This window comes from Ovis canadensis, chromosome 2 (assembly GCF_042477335.2).
Source record: "Ovis canadensis isolate MfBH-ARS-UI-01 breed Bighorn chromosome 2, ARS-UI_OviCan_v2, whole genome shotgun sequence".
Taxonomy (NCBI): domain Eukaryota; kingdom Metazoa; phylum Chordata; class Mammalia; order Artiodactyla; family Bovidae; genus Ovis; species Ovis canadensis.
In genome coordinates this window covers 75,212,009-75,234,443 of record NC_091246.1, presented here as the reverse complement: position 1 = coordinate 75,234,443, position 22,435 = coordinate 75,212,009, and the positions used below count along the sequence as shown (strand labels likewise).

Below are 22,435 nucleotides of genomic sequence, written 5' to 3'. Positions count from 1 at the left end.
TCATTCTGGACTCAGGCATTCCAGTATTCTTGGTTGTTGGCTTTCTTTTCCCCTTGAATATTTACTTATTTATTTGGCTGCATCAGGTCTTAGTTGCATAATGAAGGATCTTCCGTTGTGGCACACGGATTCTCTAGTTGTGGAGGCACAAACTTAGCTGCTCTGTGGCATGTGGGATCTTAGTTCCCAGGCCAGATTTCAAGCCTGCATCCTCCAAATTGCAAGGCAGATTCCTAACCACTGGACCACCAGAGAAATCCACTTGGTTTATTTTCTAACTATTTTTACAGCCATGTCCAAGGGTAAAAATAATAATTTCTGTCTGTATTCCATTTCAAGTATTTCTAGAAAAGCAGTTCAAGAAAACTAAAACTGCTTTTATTTCATGTAATATAAAATAGGGAATTGATTCTGCAAATTCACAGACAATTACTGTTTTTGCTATTTATCTTTATACATTATTTTATCACACTAGTTACAAAGTACTTTTACATGCCTGTAAACAAACATCCTTTTTACAGCACGCCTTGTACATATGTAAAGTTTGTAATTCTGGCTGTTCACTTTTAACTGACAAAGAAAACACTGAACACTACTGAAATCGTGGTAGAACTTTACTTGTTCTTGTCTTGTGTTTATCCATCTTGGCCAGTCACATATCTATTCAAGAAACATTCCCAACAGAGTCCAACAAGATGAGACTCTAAAATTGCTTTCAACATTCCCTACTAGATATAGACTACTATATCAACTATTAAGTGGTAACATTTAATTGACAATTATATAACTGCAGATGGTTTCTGATTTTAAAGACTGTGGATTGTGTTTAAACTATTCAAAATTGTATATTCCTGATTCTGAGATACTAAGTGGTATTGCACCGTTGTCACCTTACTGAATGTGTACAATAGTTCCATGAATCTGATATACCGTTATATAGCTTTAGATGGCAGAATTAAAATTAACCTGTTACCTCTCTCTCTCTCTCTCTCTCTCTCTCTCTCTCACACACACACACACACACACACACACACATACAGAGAGAGAGAGAGAGAGAGGGAAAAATGAAAGAAACAGAAACGTCTGGGAAGATCAAGACAAAATTGAAGCAAATAAGCAAATAATTCCACAAATGTAACTGGCATGGTTTTGGTATCCAGAATACATTAAAAACTCCACATAATAAAAAAAAATCAAACAATCTAACAGAAAAATAAGTAGAGGAAAAAACAAGAAACACAAATGATCAATAAAGACAAGACAAGATATTCTAAGTTATTTATAGTCAGAGAAAGGCAAATTCACAAACAAGATATTGTAAAGCCACAAGACTTACAAAGTCAAAGGTTGGTAAGTAATAAGATGAACAGGATCAAGTGAATACTGTCAGCATGAGGAAGCTTTTGAAGGTGACAGAAGTGTTCTAAACCTGGACTGTGGTGATGGTTACACAAAAATCATTGAATTATTCATTCAACATGGGTGGATTTTGTGGTATGCAAGTTACACCTCAGTAAAGCTGTCTTATACAGTGCAAGGGGAGACTTTGCTACAAAGTTTTTGAGAAACAAGGCAACAATATCTGACCAAGCTGAATACTCTCTGAGGCAGCACTTTCATTCCTAGATAAGTGCTTCAGAGTACCTATATATAGTACACCAGAAATCATATACAGGAATGGGTTCATAGCAGCAATATTCAAGAAGAAAAAGAAAATATCCCAACAGGATAATAAAAAATAAAATATATACTCACAAAATGGAATGCCATTCAGCAATGGAAATGACTGAACAATAGCGCACAAATAATATGAATAAACTCAGAAAACTTAGTGTTTGGGATAGTCTCAGAAGACTAACAAAGTGATACTACTTTTAACACAGTCAAAAATAAGCTAAACTAAATATGTTGTTTAAAAATATGCATCTGTCTAAAAACAGAGCTACCAGATGATCCTGCAATCCCACTCCTGGGTATACAACTGGAGAAAAACATGGTCCAAAGGATACATGCACCCCACGTTCACTGCAGCACTGTTTCCAATAGCCAAGACATGGAAGCAATCCAGATGTCCATCAACAGAAGAATAGATAAGGACGATGAGGGGGCTTCCCTGGTGGTTCCTTGATAAAGAATCCACCTGCCAATCCAGGAGACATGGGCTACCTGAGCAGGGAAGATCCGTCGTGCTGCAAAGCAACTAAGCCCATGCACCACAACTACTGAGCTTGCGTCCTAGAGCCCAGGAGCCACAACTACTGAGCTCCCGTGTCACAATTACTGAAGCCCGTGCACCGAGAACCCATGCTTCACAACAAGAAAAGCCACCACAGTGAGAAGCCCATGTACCACGACCAGAGGGCAAACCCCTCTCCCTGCAACTAGAGAAAGCCCACACGCACAGCAACACAGACCCAACACAGCCAAAAGTATATTTAACCAATTATTTTCTAAAATGTCATACATACATTAAACGGAATACTACTCAGCCATTAAAAAGAATAAAATCTTATTTGCAGCAACGTGGACGGACTTACAGACTGTCATACTGAGTGAAGTAAGACTGAGAAAGACAAATATACAGTACCACTTACATGTAGAATCTTAAAAAAAAAATGATACAAATGAACTTATTTACAAAACAGAAACAGATTCAGAGACTTAGAGAACAAACTTATGGTTACTAAAGGGCAAGGGTGGGTGGGAGAGGTAATTAGGAAGTTTGGGATTGACATGTACACAGTGCTATATTTATCAATAAAACAGACAACCAACAAGGGCCTACTGTGTAGCACAGGAAACTGTGCTCAGTATTCTGTAACCAATTAAATGCAAAAGAATTTGGAAAAGAATAGATACATATATAACTGAATCACTTTGCTGTACACCTGAAACTAAAAAAACATTCTAAATCAACTATTTCAACAACAAAATTTGCTTTTGGGTTTTTTTTAGGCAAGATACCAAACACAAAGTTAGGGCCACTCATGGTGATGGGATGGGATAGCAAAGACGGACTGTAGACTGAGCATCCCACGAGCAGCACAACAGTAATGTTTTAGCTATGGGACTGCATAGTGGGTTTGGGGTACTCAATGTATCATTGTGCTTTAAAATGTAAGTTTCACATATAAAATGAGATAATACATTCTAAAAATATGATAAAGAAAAAGTCACAAAAAAGAGAACATCTCCTGAGTCACATCCCAGGTACCATTTCTGCCCTGGCACCTTGTCTTAGTGACAAGAGGATAGCAGTGTATCTCGTGAAAAGAGCAGGCACATTTTCTTTAGTAGTAACCCCTAAACAAATATCCTTCACTGCTCTGAAATGACAGGCTTTGACAGATGGTAGAAAGAATAAACTGCTGGGCTGTGGGTTGGACTTCTAAGTAAATGAATATTGCAGAACAGCATTCGTCATAATTCTCTTGGTAGAAACAGCTAGTGAACATTTCATTAGGGCTTCAGGATTTTTGTCCCATTTTGCTTTACTATTGCCGCCAGCTGCAGCTGTTCTTCAGTACATAATACGGAGCAGGCCTTGCCCTAGGTGTTTTACTTATTCATCTCATTTTACCCTATGAGGCGATAAATAGAACTACGATCTATTATTAGTGCCATTTTATAGATGAGACAGCTGCCCTAGGAGAACTCAGATAACTCACCCAAGATCTCACAGCTCACTACTGGGTAACCAGAATTCAAGGGTGACAATGGAAAACTCTAACCCAAGCTGGCATTACTGTGCCCGAAGCCTCACAGCCAATCAATGAGCCAGAAAATCAATCCTAAACTTTTATATAATCAAGGAGGGAAAGACGTCCCTCAATCCCCCAATGACTGGAAGGGAAAGTTAATAATTTGTTCATTATATTTGCTATTTTCCTATTTTTTTTTAAGGACTACCAATCAAAAAGATTATTTGAAAAAAACTGCATGAGGCCAAGAGCAGGATTCAGGGATTCACTCAGACATGCATTCTATTAAAAAAAAAAAAAAGAAACTTACAGAAATAATAAATATAACTTGTTGACTTTATTTTATACATCTACACATGACTCTTGCAGAAAATCCTAAAAGGAATCTGAACCATAAAAGCCTTGTTCTCCTTTAAAGAGGATCAATTATCTCAACATTTAAGAAAATACTAAAATTCCAAACCCAGACACTGACAAGTTCTTTGTAAATACAGGAAATTTTAAACACTACAATTTTTACTGATGTATTCATATTTTCTAGACTAAGGTTTCCGAGGTGGCTCAGACAGCAAATCTGTCTGCAGTGCTGAAGATCTGGGTTGGGAAGATCCCCTGGAGAAGGAAATGGCAACCCACTCCAGCATTCTTGCCTAGAGAGCCCCATGGACAGAGGAGCCTGGTGGCTACACTCCATAGGACTGCAAAGCGTTAGACACAACTGAGCAACTAACACTTTCACTTTCACTCATATTTTCTAGACTACTAAGCCCTTTGTCTAATCCAACACTTGGAAGTGTATTATACTGCAGTGTAACACAGTACTTCAAAATCATTGTCTTAATACACTTTTACAACAGAGATTGCCTATGTTTGTAGTATCTATTTTTACCTTCTTTACTAATAGAACCTCACTTAACTGAAAGAACAAAGTAGTTACAGCTAAGGCTAGTTATGCATGGTTCTGGCCAATGAGATGTAACTGGTAATAACTGGGCAGGAGTTCCAGGAGAAAGCTTTGAGGAGGCTGTCTAAGCAGGCTCAAATCCTGTGCCCTTTTTCCCTCACCAGACATTCAGACACAATGAGCAGCTACCACAAGAGCACGAGGGTAAGTATGTCACAGTGAAGGTGGCAAAAGTAACTAATAGGAGTGCATGTCTCTGATGGCATCACAGAAGCAACATGGCCCTAGACCACCTGCCTCAAATTTTTAATGAAAACTAAACAATTTGTTTGCCATTTGTGGTAAGGTCTCTACTACTGACTCCTTTGCCTAATGCAAAAGGCAAAGAATAAAAGGATACCGATATGGAGGCAGAGTTCGAAAGAACAGCAAGGAGAAATAAGAAAGCCTTCCTCAGTGATCAATGCAAAGAAACAGAGGAAAACAAGAGAATGGGAAAGTCTAGGATCTCTTCAAGAAAATTAAAGACACCAAGGGAACATTTCATTCAAAGATGGGCACAATAAAGGACAGAAATGGCATGGACTTAACAGAAGCACAAGCTATTAAGAGGAGGTGGCAAGAATGCACATAAGAACTATACAAAACAGATCTTCATGACCCAGATAACTATGATGATGTGATCACTTACCTAGAGTCAGACATCCAGGAATGTGAGGTCAAGTGGGCCTCAGGAAGCATCACTACAAACAAAGCTTGTAGAGGTGATGCAATTCCAGTTGAGCTATTTCAAATCCTAAAAGATGATGCTGTGAAAGTGCTGCACTCAATACACCAGCAAATTTGGAATATTCAGCAGTGGCCACAGGACTCAGAAAGGTCTGTTTTGATTCTAATCCCAAAGAAAGGCAATGCCAAAGAATGCTGAAACTACCACACAATTGAACTCATCTCACACGCTAGCAAAGTAATGCTCAAAATTCTCCAAGTAAGGCTTCAACAGTACATCAACTGTGAACTTCCAGATGTTCAAGCTGGATTTACAAAAGGCAGAAGAACCAGAAATCAAATTACCAACATCCATTGGATCATCAAAAAAGCAAGAGAGTTCCAAAAAAACATCTATTTCTACTTTATTGACTATGCCAAAGCCTCTGACTGTGTGGATCACAATAAACTGTGGAAAATTCTGAAAGAGATGGGAACCACCTGACCTGCCTCCTGAGAAATCAACAAGCAATGGTTACAACTAGGCATGGAACAACAGACTATTTCCAAATCTGGAAAGGAGTACGTCAAGGCTGTATACTGTCACCCTGATTATTTAACTTATATGCAAAGTACATCATGAGAAATGCTGGGCTGGATGAAGCACAAGCTGGAATCTCAAGATTTCTGGGAGAAATATCAATAATCTCAGATATGCAGATGACACCACCCTTATGGCAGAAAGCAAAGAAGAACTAAAGAGCATCTTGATGAAAGTGAGAGTGAAAAGCTGGCTTAAAGCTCAACATTCAGAAAACTAAGATCATGACATCCGGTCTGATCACTTCATGGCAAACAGATGGGAAAACAATGGAAACCATGAGAGACTTTATTTTCTTGGGCTCCAAAAATCACTCAGATAGTAACTGCAGACATGAAATTAAAAGATGCTTCCTCCTTGGAAGGAAAGTTATGACCAACCTAGACAGCATATTAAAAAGCAGAGACAGATTCTTTCCTTTCTCGCTCCCCGGCCATCTTGGCGGCTGCTCTTGGTTGGGGGCGTCCCGCATCTAAGGCAGGAAGATGGTGGCCACAAAGAAGACGAAAAAGTCACTGGAGTCAATCAACTCTAGGCTCCAGCTGGTTAAGAAAAGTGGAAAGTATGTGCTGGGGTACAAACAGACTCTGAAAATGATCAGACAAAGCAAAGCAAAACTGGTCATCCTCGCCAACAACTGCCCAGCCTTGAGGAAATCTAAAATAGAGTATTACGCCATGTTGGCCAAAACTGGTGTCCACCACTACAGTGGCAATAATATTGAATTGGGCACAGCATGTGGAAAATACTACAGGGTATGCACACTGGCTATCATTGATCCAGGTGATTCTGATATTATTAGAAGCATGCCAGACCAGACTGGTGAAAAGTAAATCATGTACAATTTTTCTTTAATAAAACTGGCCAGAGCTTGTTTTAAAAACAAACAAACAAAAAAGCAGAGACATTACTTTGTCCACAAAGGTCCGTCTAGTCAAGGCTATGGTGTTTCCAGTAGTCATGTATGGATTTGAGAGTTGGACTATAAAGAAAGCTGAGCATTGAAGAACTGATCCTTTTGAACTGTGGTGTTGGAGAAGACTCTTGAGAATCCCTTGGACTGCAAGGAGATCCAACCAGTCCACCCTAAAGGCAGTCAGTTCTGACTATTCATTGGAAGGACTGAAGCTAAAGCTGAAACTCCAATACTTTGACCACCTGATGCGAAGAACTGACTCATTGGAAAAGACCCTGACGCTGGGAAAGACTGACGCCAGGAGGAGAAGGGGATGACAGAGGATGAGATGGTTGGATGGCATCACCCACTTGACAGACATGAGCTTGAGTAAGCTCCAGGATTTGGTGATGGACAGGGAAGCCTGGTGTGCTGCAGTCCATGGGGTTGCAAAGAGTCGGACTTGACTGAACAACTGAACTGAACTACTACTGACAGTAAAATAATGTCTAATACGTTTCCTCCTTAGTAATCAAATGCACAGGTCCCCAACTTGTCCCATTCTCTGATGGATCTAAGAAAGAACGTAATATCATTATCAGAGTCTGTGATGTTGATGTGATCCTACTAAAGAAGTAGTTAAGCCACTTAGCTTCTGAAAAGTACCAAAATGTGGGCAGGGCTTGAGCCTCTTCACAACTATTAATGCCAGGACAATTACAATTAACATAAAGAATATATCTGTTTCTCCCTATTCCAACAGGACTTTATCTACTTTTTCCTGTTTCTTCTAGCTGTTTTAATGCTGTTTCGCACTTAAAGCAATCTTAGATTTTACACGCTCGAATAACACCTGGCAGAGGGCTCAAATAACACCCTTCTATTCTTCATGAAGAAAAACAACTTAAGGTATTGCCAATGGTCTCATTTTCATTTTCACAGTGAAAAAAATCTATATCATATACATAAGCTCAACACTATTCCTTCAACGAAAAAGAAAATACTAACAATTTGCCAGAATATTAAACTATATTTTCTAATTTAGAAAATACAAAACATAATTTTTTAAAAATTAAATGTATAAACCTAGAAACTAAATAAAATCATTTTGTAATTTTAGTGATAGCTCTTTTTTAAAAAAAATCCTATTTAGAACATAATTAGAATCATACTCCTGGGACTCATGACACTAACTGTCCCAGTGACACCAAAAGCCCATGGACAGGTAGTGATTTATTTTGAGAAACCAATGCTAAGAAGCTGGCAAGGGCAAGCAACTACCCAAACTCTCCATCTCAGCCAGACTTGTCACCCTTTTCCCCCTCAGGCATGGAACTCTATGTGGGACTCATGTGTGTCTCTATCAATTTAGCACTTCCACAGCCAAAACTGCTTCTCCCCACAGTGATCCCAGCTAACTCTCTCATGTGCAAGACAGACAGACACTTTGAGTCAGCAGTCATATACTCTGAGGTCAGCCGGCAAATCAGCTCAATCTTCTTCTATCAACAATTCTCTACCAATACTCTTCTTAAAACACAGCTTCCACAACTGATAGAACATTCTACATGCAATGTGACAAATGAATAGAAGTACTGTTTTACACATACACACACACCGCCCCCCAATCTGGATGGCATAACTTGAGATCATCAGGCTAAGACTTCATTCACTAAAGATAAGCCATAATATGCTGGCAGATAATGATTTCTTATTAAATAGAAGCTTTAACACAAAATGAAAATCTAAAAGTTATAATCCAAGGCCAATAGCTCTCTCTCAGCATGAAAGCATGTCTAGAATGACAGTATTTTCCTTTGGATGTGAAAATTACACATAGAGCTAGTGTTTTGGCTTCAAAATACTCATTTCAGAATAATTCATATCCTAACATGATAAAAATACAAAATGGAAAGGACACTGGTGACTCAGTTTAAATATTTTATCTAAAATATTTAATATTTTAGAAACCTGCAGCCTTAGAAAAATCTGTTGTCCAACAGCACCATCTGGTGGATGAACATATTTAAGCCACCCCACTGCAGGTTTGTGACATTGTAAAGAGGCAGTGATCAAGACCATTTTCAAGAAAAAGAAATGCAAAAAAGGCAAAATGATTGTTAAATAGTTGTCTGAAGAGGCCTTATAAATAGCTGTGAAAAAAAAAAAGCAGCTAAAGGCAAAGGAAAAAAGGAAAGATATACCTATCTGAATGCAGAGTTCCAAAGAATAGCAAGTAGAGATAAGAAAGGCTTCCTCAGTGATCAATGCAAAGATAGAGGAAAACAACAGAATGGGAAAGACTAGAGATCTCTTTAAGAAAATTAGTGATACCAAGGGAACATTTCATTCAAAGATGGGCACAATAAAGGACAGAAATGGTATGGACCTAACAGAAGCAGAAGATATTAAGAGGTGGCACTACAGAACTATACAAAAAAAAGATCTAAATGACCCAGATAACCACAATGGTGTAATCACTCACCTAGAGCCAGATATCCTGGAGTTCGAGGTCAAGTGGGCCTTAGGAAGCATCACTACAAACAAAGCTAGTGGAGGTGATAGAATTCCAGCTCAGCTATTTCAAGTCCTAAAGGATGACGCTATTAAAGTGCTGCTCTCAATATGCCAGCAAATTTGGAAAACTCAGCAGTGGCCACACGACTGGAAAAAGTCAGCTTTCATTCCAATCTCAAAGAAAGGCAATGCCAAAGAATGCTCAAACTACTGCACAATTGAACTCATCTCACACGCTAGCAAAGTAATGCTCAAAATTCTCCAAGCAAGGCTTCAACAGTACATGAACCGAGAATTTCCAGATGTTCAAGCTGGATTTAGAAAAGGCAGAGGAACCACAGATCAAATTGCCAACATCCGCGGATTAACTAAAAAGCACGAGAGTTCTAAAAAAAACATCTACTTCTGCTTTATTGACTACACCAAAGCCTTTGACTGTGTGGAGCACAACAAACTGCAGAAAATTCTTCAAGAGATGGGAATACCAGACCACCTGACCTGCCTCTTGAGAAATTTGTATGCAAGTCAAGATTCAGCAGCTAGAACTAGACATGGAACCACAGACTGGTTCAAAACTGGGAAAGGAGTACATCAAGGCTGTATATTGTCACCCTCCTTATGTAACTTATATGCATAGTACATCATGCGAAATGCCGTGCTGGATGAAGAACAAGCTGGAATCAAAATTGCCAAGAGAAATATCAATAACCTCAGATACGCAGATGATACCACCCTTATGGCAGAAAGTGAAGAACTAAAGAGCCTCTTGATGAAAGTGAAGGAGGAGAGTGAAAAAGTTGGCTTAAAACTCAACATATAAAAAACTAAGATCATGGCATCCAGTCCCATCACTTCATGGCAAACAGATGAGTAAACAATGGAAACAGTGACAGACTTTCTTTTCTTAGGCTCCAGAATAACTGGAGATGGTGACTGCAGCCATGAAATTAAAAGATGCTTGCTCCTTTAGAAGAAAAGTTATGACCAACCTAGACAGCATATTAAAAAGCAGAGATCATAACTTGGTTGACAAAGGTCCATCTAGTCAAAGTTATGATTTTTCCAGTAGTCATGTATGGATTTGAGAGCTGGACCACAAAGCTGAGCGTTGAAGAGTTGATCCTTTTGAACTGTGGTGTTGGAGAAGACTCTTGAGAATCCCTTGGACTGCAAGGAGATCCAACCAGTCCATCCTAAAGGAAATCAGTCCTGAATATTCATTGGAAGGACTGAAGCTGAAGCTGAAACTCCAATACTTTGGCCACCTGATGCAAAGAACTGACTCATTGGAAAAGACCCTGATCTGGGAAAGATTGAAGCCAGGAGGAGAAGGGGACGACAGAGGATGAGATAGTTGGATGCCATCATGGACTCAATGGACATGAGTTTGAGCAAGCTCCAGGATTTGGTGATGGACAGGGAAGGCTGGCTTGCTGCAGTCCATGGGGTTGCAGAGAGCTGGACATGACTGAGCAAATTAACTGAATTGCAGGAAGATAAGAGTGTCATCTGCAAGGTTAAATGCCAGTAACACTAAAATCTTAGTATACAAAGATTCCTAAAGGGTTTCTTGACAAAGTTATAATATAAAAGAAATCTAGAACTCAAAAAAATTCCTTACCTAAGACTTTGGTTCACCTTCTTGAAGAAATGTTACTTAAAATAAAGCAAACACGTTTAAGCTGAGAGGAACCTCAGAGAGCTGTTAATTCAATCCTTTCCCTTTACAGCCTCTAAGGCAACAACAGTTTTCCTGAAAGTCACAGCTAGGGATGGCAGACATGGATTATTATATAAGTAAATAGGCCAAATATTCTATGCTATTTAATACCGCTTTCTGTTTTTCTGTGGAGAAAAGGCAGGAAATGAGGCAACGTTGGTGGCAAAGTGCCTCTGTAAGCAGTGGGTTAACAGAGGTTAAAGCGCCTCATGGTTTAGTGACGAGCTGGTCACCCCTCAGTGCATTATGGGCCAACCCTACCCTAACCCTAGGAACTGTCATACCCTCCTTGCTCTGCGGCCCCCAGCATCCCTCTCCACCTTAGATTTATCTGCTTCCTCTGCTCAAGAAAATCATCCTACCAATAAAAATGAGAGATACAATGAACGTTAAATCATCCCGTTGAAGAACATCTGTAATCATGGCAAAGCATTCACTATGTGCTAAAGTGAGAGGGAGAAGAGACAAAACCAAACTGTGTTCACCAGGATACCACACCTGTTCAAAACAATAAAACTACTGAGCACTCAACAAAGAAAAGGCACGGGAAGGGAAGACACTAAACTCTTTGGACAGCTCTTGTTTCCGAATGCCAGGATTATGAGTGATTTCAATTTTCTCTGGCATTTAATGCTTTTCATCATTTTTATAATACTTGTATTAACAAAAAGGTAATTTTTACCTAAAAAAGTTATGCACTTATAATCATAGACTATTAAAAAAAATGGGAAACTAGAAAGAGTACATAAACACACATCCATCTATCCAGTACATCCATAGCAAAAAAAAAGAAAAAATTCCCCAGCTCTCATGAAGAAATATGCAGTAAAAGATGTAATTTTTTGTCTTTTTAAGGTTTGTCACTGTATTTTTCAAACAGCTTTGAATTTTCTATCAATTATCTATTAATAAAGATGACAACAGACTAGCAAATTAATATGGAAGGAAAATCTTACAAACACACTTTAAAATATTTTATATGTCTTAAGATGCAGGAACTTGAGTTTACACCCCAAGTCTATTTTCTGCTTAAAAAATTTTGCCAGAGTTTTATGTCAGAATTTATGGTTGATGCTCCCCTAAATAACTCCATGACTTCTTGGAGAACCACTGTCTTGTAATGTCATTAGGTCTCAGAGGTTCCTATCAGGGACACAGTGACCTGAAGGTCTAATATGAACAAGAATGGAAAACTGTTACCTTGCCTTAAGATTCCCGCATCATTTACACAGAGTGAGATCAGGGAAGGAGTCTCCTGCTAAATGTCTTACAACAGAGGCTTTCACAATGCTGTCCAAAGGCCACTGGGTCTGTGGCATCAAAGCCACTATCACAACTATACCAAGACATTATTCTCCTTTTTCACTCTCATTCTCCTATGTGTGTAAGGTAGAGTGTGCAGAAGGCTACATGATATCACAACAGATTAAACGCAAAAAGCAGATACAAGATTCTGGAAAGGGGTTTCTATTTAAGCTAGACATTAGTGAGAATTGCATGGGCAGAGGAGCCTGGCAAGCTATGAAGTCCATGGGCCACAAAGAGGACAGTCACTTGGATATGACTAAGTGACTGTTAACCCTGAGACACTAGTGACTTGAAAAACCCATTTAAAAACGCCACTTCTCTCACTAAATTTTGTGTTTAGGAAAATACAGTAATTTTTTTAAGAAAAATATGAATATTACATAACAGATTCTTTTTAATGATTTAAATATTTTTAAACCTTCTCAGTTTTCATTTCTAATACAATAAACAAGGATAGATACAACCCACATGAACCACAGCTCTTTGAGGTCCATAATAAATTATTAAAAGCATAAATAGGTGCTGAAAAGGCCACAATTTGAGAACTGCTATCCCAGTTAGTTCAGAAAAACACCCAACGGGGATCATGACCACTCTGGCGTCAAGATCACTCTGACCCCACCCTCGTCCCTCCTCCCTAAAAGCACGCTCCAAGCCTCTTGCTATGACCAGTTCCTCTTGTAAGCCATTATATGATCACACTTTCTAAAGCATGATTCTGATCCTACCCCTTCCCTATTAAATAATCTCAAACCGTTCTTCAAGATGTAGAGAGTGATAACCAAAAAATGTCAGAAAACTCCATGATCTGGCCTCAGGCTATTTTACCAATGTCATATATGCATCAACCCTACTATTATTTAGGTGCGTTCTTGGAAGCAGATGTTACAAGAGAGTCTGTGAGAAATGATACCTGCCATCACTGGACTCAAGAGTTTATGTGAAAGAAACAGAAATTATGCAAGTATCCTTCATTTTCTGTCCTCATTTTCAAAATATCTGCTGTAGTAACATATTTTTTTTACCCTAAATTCACTGACCAAATCAAAAACTCTATAATGACCTGTGAACATCCACCAGCAGAAAGCTTTCAGTTGCAGACAAATCTATGTAAGGTAACAAAGACGGCAATTCAGTTATTATCTCAGTTCTTGTCCCTAAAAGATTATGCTTTGTGCCCAGCATAAATGTACTGGGCATCACTGCTACCATCTTCCAAGCACTGCTGGTGAAAATGTGTTCTTCAAATGTGGAAAAACCTGAGAAGAAAGAAAGTGAGCATAGAGAGTTGAAGGTGATGGCACACAGTATTGGAGGGAAGTGCATAAGACGTGATCTCAGCATGTCCACACCTCACAGCACACCCAAGTTGCTCCTGGGAAGCTGAACTGTGTTACTTAAACAAACACCATACATAAAAAACTAGAGAAACTCCCTGTGCAGTAGACTGATAAGTCATTCGCAGTGTAGGAGACCACTGAGTACCAGGCTGGAACAGGAGAAGATGACAGACACCTTCAATGATATGATGCTCAGTCGCTCAGTCGTGTCCGACTCTTTGTGACCCCATGGACTGTAGCCCGTCAGGCTCCTCTGTCCATGGGCTTTCCCAAGCAAGAATACTGGAGTGGGTTGCCATTCCTCCTCCAGGGGATTGTCCTGACCCAGGGATCAAACCCACATCACAGGCGGATTCTTTACCACTGAGCCACCGGGGAAGCCCAAGGCAGTTGCAAAGTGGAGGAACATGATGTCAGCAAAGCAGGTGAGTTTCAAAGCAAAACTGGGAGAATAGTGATAAAACAGTGCAAGCTGTGGGTCACGGGTGAAGTGGCCTCCCCTCAAAGTGAGATGTGCTATCTTCCACCAATGAACTACTGAAAACTATCATCAAAGACAGTTCCCCACAAGGGAAACAGTCGATTATAATGCCATGTCATCCCACAGGGTTATTCAAAAGAAAGAAGTACCTAGACATTAAGCATCCAAAGAAGGCTAAACTCCTGTGAGATAGGAACCTTGCTGGTGCACTTCTGTGAAAAACATCATCTCAAAGGGGCCACTGCTGACAGCAACGCCTGTTAGGATATGAATGAAGTATTCAAATCAGAAAGCCCAGATGATGGAGGAGACAGGTGAGGCTTAGGGAAGGAAGTGTCTGTCACCACTCAACCAAGGGAAAACCTTGCAAAGAAGACTGTTTTGAAAACAGATTAATACTACTGGAGATCCTTCTAGTGTTACCAAGAAGATAATAGCCAGCTTAAGGAAAGTACGTGGAACTTCATTTTTAAATCTATATTTAAAGAACAATGATCATCAATAAGAGAATCACCACTGTACATATGATAATGTTAGAAATGCAGCCCAAATGAGCACAGAACAATGTACTACTGTTAGTGAAAAATGTTAATGCCTAGGCTTAGCCCTCACATACAGAACAGAGATGCACTCTGTCTTCAAACGTCTGTGGAAGTATGGCTATTGGCTATTTCAGAAATATTATATCTTCTTTTTTTCCCTTAAGATATGGGTTTATTTTAATGTCCCTTAGTCAAGCTGAATCATCCCACATAGTTATGGCACCTTTTTCTCCCTGTTCATCTTTTCTCTTTATCTGTTGTTTTTGTGTTTGTTTCGTGAAGTAACTCTCATGTTTCTATAAACAGAGAACTGATTTTTTTAAATGAGCAGTGCACAAAGGTTAATTAAAACTTTTTCCTTTTCCTTCCATGCTGCACAGTTTGCAGGATCTTAGTTCCCCAACCAGGGATTGAACACAGACCTGTGTCAGTGAAAGCACAGAGTCCTAACCACTGGACCACCAGGAAATTTCCTAATTAAAACTTTCTTTATCAGTATACCAGTCCTTAGTAAAATATAACCAAAATAAGAGTTTCAGATCTTGGGACTCTTATGTTTCTGTTAGTGTTTCCACGGACTCATCAAAGGCCACCTAAAAACACAGGTGGTTCTATTTCTAAGTTCAGGAACTTCTTTACTTACAGAAGGTCCCTGACATTACCAAAGTTCATTTCAGGATCTTTACATAATCAATATAAATATAGTCATAATCAAGATATCAACATAGTCATAACTAAAAACATTCAGAATTTTATCTATATCTTAATAAAGTTTTGAGAATCCTTCCCCAAAAGCAAATAATTTGTACCTCTATATTAGGAGTTAGCAAACCTTTTGTGCAAAGGGCTTAGCTTTAAGGGGCCATACAATCTGTCACTATGACTCAACTCTCCCACTGTAGTGCAAAAAAGCCAAATATAATATGTTCAGTTCAGTTCAATCGCTCAGTCGTGTCCGACTCTTTGCGACCCCATGAATCGCAGCACGCCAGGCCTTCCTGTCCATCACCATCTCCTGGAGTTCACTCAGACTCACGTCCATCGAGTCCATGATGCCATCCAGCCATCTCATCCTCAGTCGTCCCCTTCTCCTCCTGCCCCCAATCTCTCCCAGCATCAGAGTCTTGTCCAATGAGTCAACTCTTCGCGTGAGGTGGCCGAAGTACTAGAGCTTCAGCTTTAGCATCATTCCTTCCAAAGAAATCCCAGAGTTGATCTCCTTGCAGTCCAAGGGACTCTCAAGAGTCTTCGCCAACACCAGAGGTCAAACGCATCAATTCTTCGGCGCTCAGCCTTCTTCACAGTCCAACTCTCACATCCATACATGACCACAAGAAAAACCATAGCCTTGACTAGACAGACCTTAGTCGGCAAAGTAATGTCCCTGCTTTTGAATATACTATCTAGGTTGGTCATAACTTTTCTTCCAAGGAGTAAGCATCTTTTAATTTCATAGCTGCAATCACCATCTGCAGTAATTCTGGAGCCCAAAAAAATAAAGTCTGACATTTCTACTGTTTCCCCATCTACTTCCCATGAAATGATGGGACCAGATACCATGATCTTCGTTTTCTGAATGTTGAGCTTTAAGCCAACTTTTTCTCTCTCCTCTTTTACTTTCATCAAGAGGCTTTTTAGCTCCTCTTCACTTTCTGCCATAGGGTGGTGTCATCCGTATATTTAAGGTTGTTGATATTTCTCCCGGCAATCTGATTCCAGCTTGTGTTTCTTCCAGCCCAGCGTTTCTCATGATGTACTCAGCATAGAAGTTAAATAAGCAGGGTGACAATATACAGCCTTGACATACTCCTTTTCCTATTTGGAACCAGTCTGTTGTTCCATATCCAGTTCTAACTGTTGCTTCCTGACCTGCATACAGATTTCTCAAGAGGCAGGTTAGGTGGTCGGGTATTCCCATCTCTTTCAGAATTTTCCATAGTTTATTGTGATCCACACAGTCAAAGGCTTTGGCATGGTCAATAAAGCAGAAATAGATATTTTTCTGGAACTCTCTTGCTTTTTCCATGATCCAGCGGATGTTGGCAATTTGATCTCTGGTTCCTCTGCCTTTTCTAAAACCAGCTTGAACGTCAGGGAGTTCACAGTTCAGGTATTGCTGAAGTCTGGCTTGGAGAATTTTGAGCATATGTAGATGGACAATAAGGCTACGCTCCAATAAAACTTCATTTACAAAGACAAGTAAGGCTTTGCATCATACATTCAAAGACTAGGCCTTGTCATGTCATGCCTTTGATAGGCTTGGCATTTTGGTTTAACAAGTAGTAACTACCTCAAAGGCTTCCCTGGTGGCTCAGTGGTAAAAGAGTCCACCTGCCAATGCAGGAGACAAGGACTTGATCCCTGGATCGGAAAGATCCCCTGGAGAAGGAAATGGCAACCCACTCTAGTAATCTTGCCTAAGAAATCCCGTGGACAGAGGAGCCTGGTGGGCTACAGTCCATGGGGTCACAAGAGTCAGACATGACTGAGCAACTAAACAACAGCAGCTTCCTTAAATCATGTTACTGTTACTGCTGCCAGAGGCCGCTGCCCATGGTGCTGAGATTTTCAAGTATATCCTAAGGAAATCAAGCTCTGAAAGTATCAGTCGAATGACAGAGGGACCAAGACTTCTCCCCTGGAATCTCCAGACCCTAGTCCCTTTCCTATAAGACTGATGGTCCTCAACCAGTCCTTCACAAACACCCTCACCCCTAATTCCTATGTTGTATCCGCAACTGGATCAACACTACAATGGCACCCGTTTTTGTCCCTTAACAGACTTGCTTGGTGCTACAAGATAAATATCTGAGCGGGAGGGGCCCCTACAATCCATCTCCCGCCAGGCTGATCCTCTCCCTCAGATCCCGCAGCCACTATTCCAGGTCTGCCTCACTCTCCTTAAGCCCAAGCTCACCAAAAAGCCTTCAAATTCAGCTTTTAAAAAAAGAAAGAGGGGGAGAGACAAATTAAGTGCAATCTTATCCTCCAATTTACCTAGCTTCTGTTCCATTCTTCTCTCCCCTCCTTCTACCTGTCTTGAACTTGCTCATCTAGGCTAAGCTCATCTCTCCTACAAAAAAAAAAAATTCTTCCTTCTATACCAAGCTACTCAAAATGCCTCTCTGGGCTCCCTGGAACCCCACAGCTGTCCCCCAAGTCTGTGAATTACCTGAGAACCAGGATCTTTATTCACCTTTGCACCCTGCAAAAATCGTTTCTCTTACCTTCCCCCCACCCTCTCTAGAAACTCCTATCCCACCAATAAAAGGTTATGAATTTTGAATCCTTCTTTTAACATTAAAGGGAATAGCCATAACTAGAAATTAGGCAGGAAAGTGAACTACAATTAGATGACTATAATCCCTTTCAAAATAATGCCATGAACCATAAAAAACCAACATCTAATACAATTTAAATAATGAACTGTGCAGTTAAACAATGCAAAGATACAATAGGAAAGAGCAAAACAACACACAAGCTTTTTCCAATGCACATACATTGCAATGACTTCAAATGTTCCTGACACAAGCTATTATTACACTCACTCTTCATTACTCTCTTTAATGCACTTTCTCTTGTTGCTTTCCATCTACCTCAAGGGGGCAAATACAAGTTACTTTTCATTTGCTTGAATTTAGTTGTCTTGAGTGTGATTGGTTTTGTTTACCAGTACCAGTTCACAATATCTCTCATGCCTTTCTTTATGCTGCAAAAGTGCTGAAAATGTCAGCTCAGTTCTGGAGTTACTAAATGCCCCTATAGAAATTCCATCAAATCCTATGCCTTGTAGGTCCTACCAAAATGACAGATTTCTGGCTCCAAAACTTGTAAATAATAAGGGTACTTTAAAAACTGTATGTTTACAAACCAGTGAATTTTGTTCATCGAATTTTAATAACTAAAGTTAATCAAATCTGAAGTCTAAAGTCAATGTTCCCTTGAAACAATGCCATTGTGTAACTGGTTTTCAAACACAAGCAGTAAATTAATAAGCACTACAAAACTAAGCCCATCAGCCTCATCCGTGCTGTCAACAATTATATTATTTTACTATCAAGTATGAAAAGCTAGTTCAGGGCAGCTTTATGTCAACTGTTCTAAAAATCATATGCTGTTTCTACTCCTTAATTATATCTGCAAAAAAGGAACAAAGAACTCAATGATCCCAAGGTGTGGTTAGAAAAAAATCTTGACTAAGTTTTTTATTTTTGAGCCTTAAGACACGCAACCTCTCAGCCCAAAATCCAGATGATTCCTCAGCCGTCTTCCTTTCAGAAACCTGAAAACTTGCCAGGATACCACAGGGAAGAAACCACAGAGAAGACACAAAATAAACCATGAGCTCAGGGGACATTCGCAGGTGACACAGACCTAGCTTTACACACTTCCACAACTGTGAGACTGACTCTACACAATTACTTCCTTAAAACTGGTGTGGAGAATAAGGGCACCTAGCAGCCTACCAGCCTCGTAACTTTGAGAAAACACTAAGTTTTCTGGGCCTCAGCTGAAAATACCAACAGTATTTGCTTGGCCTCACCCATTTCAAGATGCTATCTTCTGTAAGGAAGATTTAGTACTAACGGCACCCATTTTCTTAAATGTAAGTAACCAAAACATGCAAACTTAAAAGAGATTTGTCATTACTAAAGAATAAATCAATAAGAATATACTTGGAGTACAAATGAATCACTTTGCTATACAGCAGAATTTAACACAACATTATAAATCAAATATACTTCAATTTTTTAAAAGGAGGGGAAAAGAATACACTTGGAATTGAAATACCAAAAAACATAGCAAAGACTTAATATAAGGTACAATCTGAAGCCACTGGAGCTAGAATACACTGAAATGATCCTCTGGAGAGCAATACTGAAAATCCTTCTAAAGCAACGCACCTCAGCCTTTGAGGTGGGGAAACACAAACACACATGCAAGCACATATATACACTAACATAAAAGGCCAAAAGGAAATCATAGAGGTTATGCTTGTTTGGTAAGCTTATAAGTAACCTTTTCTTCATATTTTTCTCTATTTTTAAATTTTTCTATACAAGTATGTACTAACTTAACAATACATTATCAATATGGAGGTTATTTACACTGGTGAAAATCCAAAAGGGAGAAAGAAAAAGAATGTTTTCCCTTTTTTAACTTGTAATATTCCAAACATACATATTTTAAACATCATGTATCCATCATCTAGCTTCATTTACCAGTACTTGGCCAATCTTCATTCCACTATATCCATTCCACTTTATTTCCTGAGATATTTTAAAAACAAATTCCAGAGCGCTTATTATTTCACCTACATATTTTTCAGTGTATAGTCTCAATTTATAAGGAAAAATATGTGCGTCTATGTGCATGTGTATATATATCTATGTATATATATTAATGTAAGTGTTTGTGTGTGTGTGTGTATGTGTGTGTGTGTGTTTGCAGAAACCTGCAAACTTGCCAGGATACCACAGGGAAGAAGCCACAAAATAAAAACATATATAAAAACATATACAAAATAAAAAAACATATACATAAATAAAAACATATACAAAAAGTATATTCTCTTTCCCTCCTTTTAAAAAATTGAAGTATATTTGATTTGCAATGTTGTGTTAAATTCTGCTGTATGGCAAAGTGATTCATTTGTACTCCAAGTATATTCTTATTGATTTATTCTTTAGTAATGACAAAGCCACCATGCCATCATCACATTGAATATGACATCAGTAATTCCACAGTATCACCTAATACCCAGCCCATTTTCAAAAATAACAATGGTTCTTTCAGACTTCCCTGGTGGCACAGTGGACAAGAGTCTGCCTGCCAATGCAAGGAACATGAGTTCGCTCCCTGGTCTGGAAAGATTCACCTGGTGCGGAGCAACTAAGCCCCTGCACCACAACTTCTAAGGCTGCGCTCGTAGAGCCTGCGAGTCACAGCTACTGAAGCCTGCATGCTCTAGGCAGGGCCCACGAGCACAGCTACTGAGCCAGCGTGCTCCAGCTACTGACGCCTGTCTGCTAAGAGTCTGTGCTCTGCAACAAGAGGAGCCACCACAGTGAGAGGCCCATGTGCCACAGCTAGACAGGAGCCCCGACTCTGCAACCACGGAAAGCCCTGCACAGCAATGAAGGCCCAGCACAGCCAAAAATATATTAGGTTTTTAAAAAACAAAGGGAAATTCTTGACTGGATCCTTCATATGGGGGAAAAAGCAGTTTATAAATAACATTACTGGGAAATTTAGGGATCTATGAAAATAGTCTCTATATTAGATACTATTGTATAAATGTTGGAAGTCGCTCAGGCGTGTCCAACTCTTTGCAACCCCATGGACCATACAGTCCATGGAATTCTCCAGGCCAGAATACTGGAGTGAGTGGCCTTTCCCTTCTCCAGGGGATCTTCCCAACCCAGGGATCAAACCTAGGTCTCCCACATTGCAGGCAGATTCTTACAAGCTGAGCCACAAGGGAAGCCCAATATAAATTTTAAATTGCCTTATAAATGAAAGATTCATGCTGAAATAATTCAGGGTGAACTGCCATGATGTTTGTAACTCACTTTCAGATGTTACAGCAGGACAGAGAGACAGAAACAAAGATGGAGTGACAGAGAAACAAAAAGCAAATGCAGCAAAATTAACAACTCATGAATCCACATGAAGGCATCCAGTGTTCACCGCATTACTTCAACTTTTTGGTAGGCAAGAAATTTTTCGAAATAAAACAATGGAAAATGTAAAAAAGGTTTCAAAAGTTAAAAAAAATTAATAAGATTTTAAGTATTGGGGGAGGCAAGAAGGATAACATTATATCAAGCAGATTATGTTCTCATGAAAAATAACTAAAAAGACTGCAATGTGTATTTAAAAAAAAAAATTCCTCACAATTTGGGGGCAGTAAAAATAGAGAATATAAGCATGTTACAGGAAAGGAAAGGAAACTTGGGTCTCCCGCATTGCAGACATTTTACCATCTGAGCCACAATACATATTAATTCCCTGGTGGCTCAGAAGGTAAAGCGTCTGCCTACAATGTGGGAGACTGGTTTCAATCCCTGGGTCAGGAAGATCCTCTGGAGAAGGAAATGGCAACCCACTCCAGTACTCTCATCTGGAAAATCCCATGGGCAGAAGAGCCTGGTAGCTACAGACTATGGGGTCGCAAAGAGTCAGACACGACTGAGCAACTTTACTTCATTAGGAATAATATTTCCTGTTTTCCAAGTATTTTTATAATGTGCTTTTGCTTTTAAAAATTTTGAGTGTAACTGAAAGACTAGCCAGATAACTACATACTATTTTATTGTTGAACGGTCTCAGGTATTTGTACAATTAGCTGGTTTCAATTTAAAAATCAGCAGCAGCAGCAATCATACTGATGTGTCTTTATTTCCTCTTGTCCTATGAGGAGTTATGGGTCACACAAAGCACAACAAATAACTGCTTCTCAACCACCTAAAATGGTAACAAAAACAATAATATGAAATGATATCTTATAAACCCCACTATAATAGAAATATACCTCATCATATATGCTCCCATTAATGTCTGCACCATAAATAGGTGCCACGAAGGTTAAGTTCTTCCAGTACTTGCGCTCTAAATCTTCATAATCCAAGTATCTCGGGGTACAGTACCTGGAAAAGAGAGAGGAAACAAAGCACAAACAGTAAAGACAATTTTAAGGTTTTCCCTGCCCATCACTT

At 39.4% G+C, this 22,435-nt stretch overlaps 1 protein-coding gene and 1 pseudogene across 2 annotated transcripts in view; one reads left to right on the top strand and one right to left on the bottom strand.

The window, feature by feature from the left end:
* The window catches only part of KDM4C (lysine demethylase 4C), a 404,611-nt gene that overhangs the window by 337,494 nt on the left and 44,682 nt on the right, over window positions 1-22,435 (bottom strand). For both annotated transcript variants that reach the window (XM_069574114.1, XM_069574115.1), the window contains one exon: window positions 22,252-22,366. In XM_069574114.1, the coding sequence (XP_069430215.1) occupies window positions 22,252-22,366 (115 nt within the window). The remainder of the gene's footprint in view (window positions 1-22,251; window positions 22,367-22,435) is intronic.
* Window positions 6,330-6,812, top strand: LOC138434572 (large ribosomal subunit protein eL30 pseudogene; annotated as a pseudogene).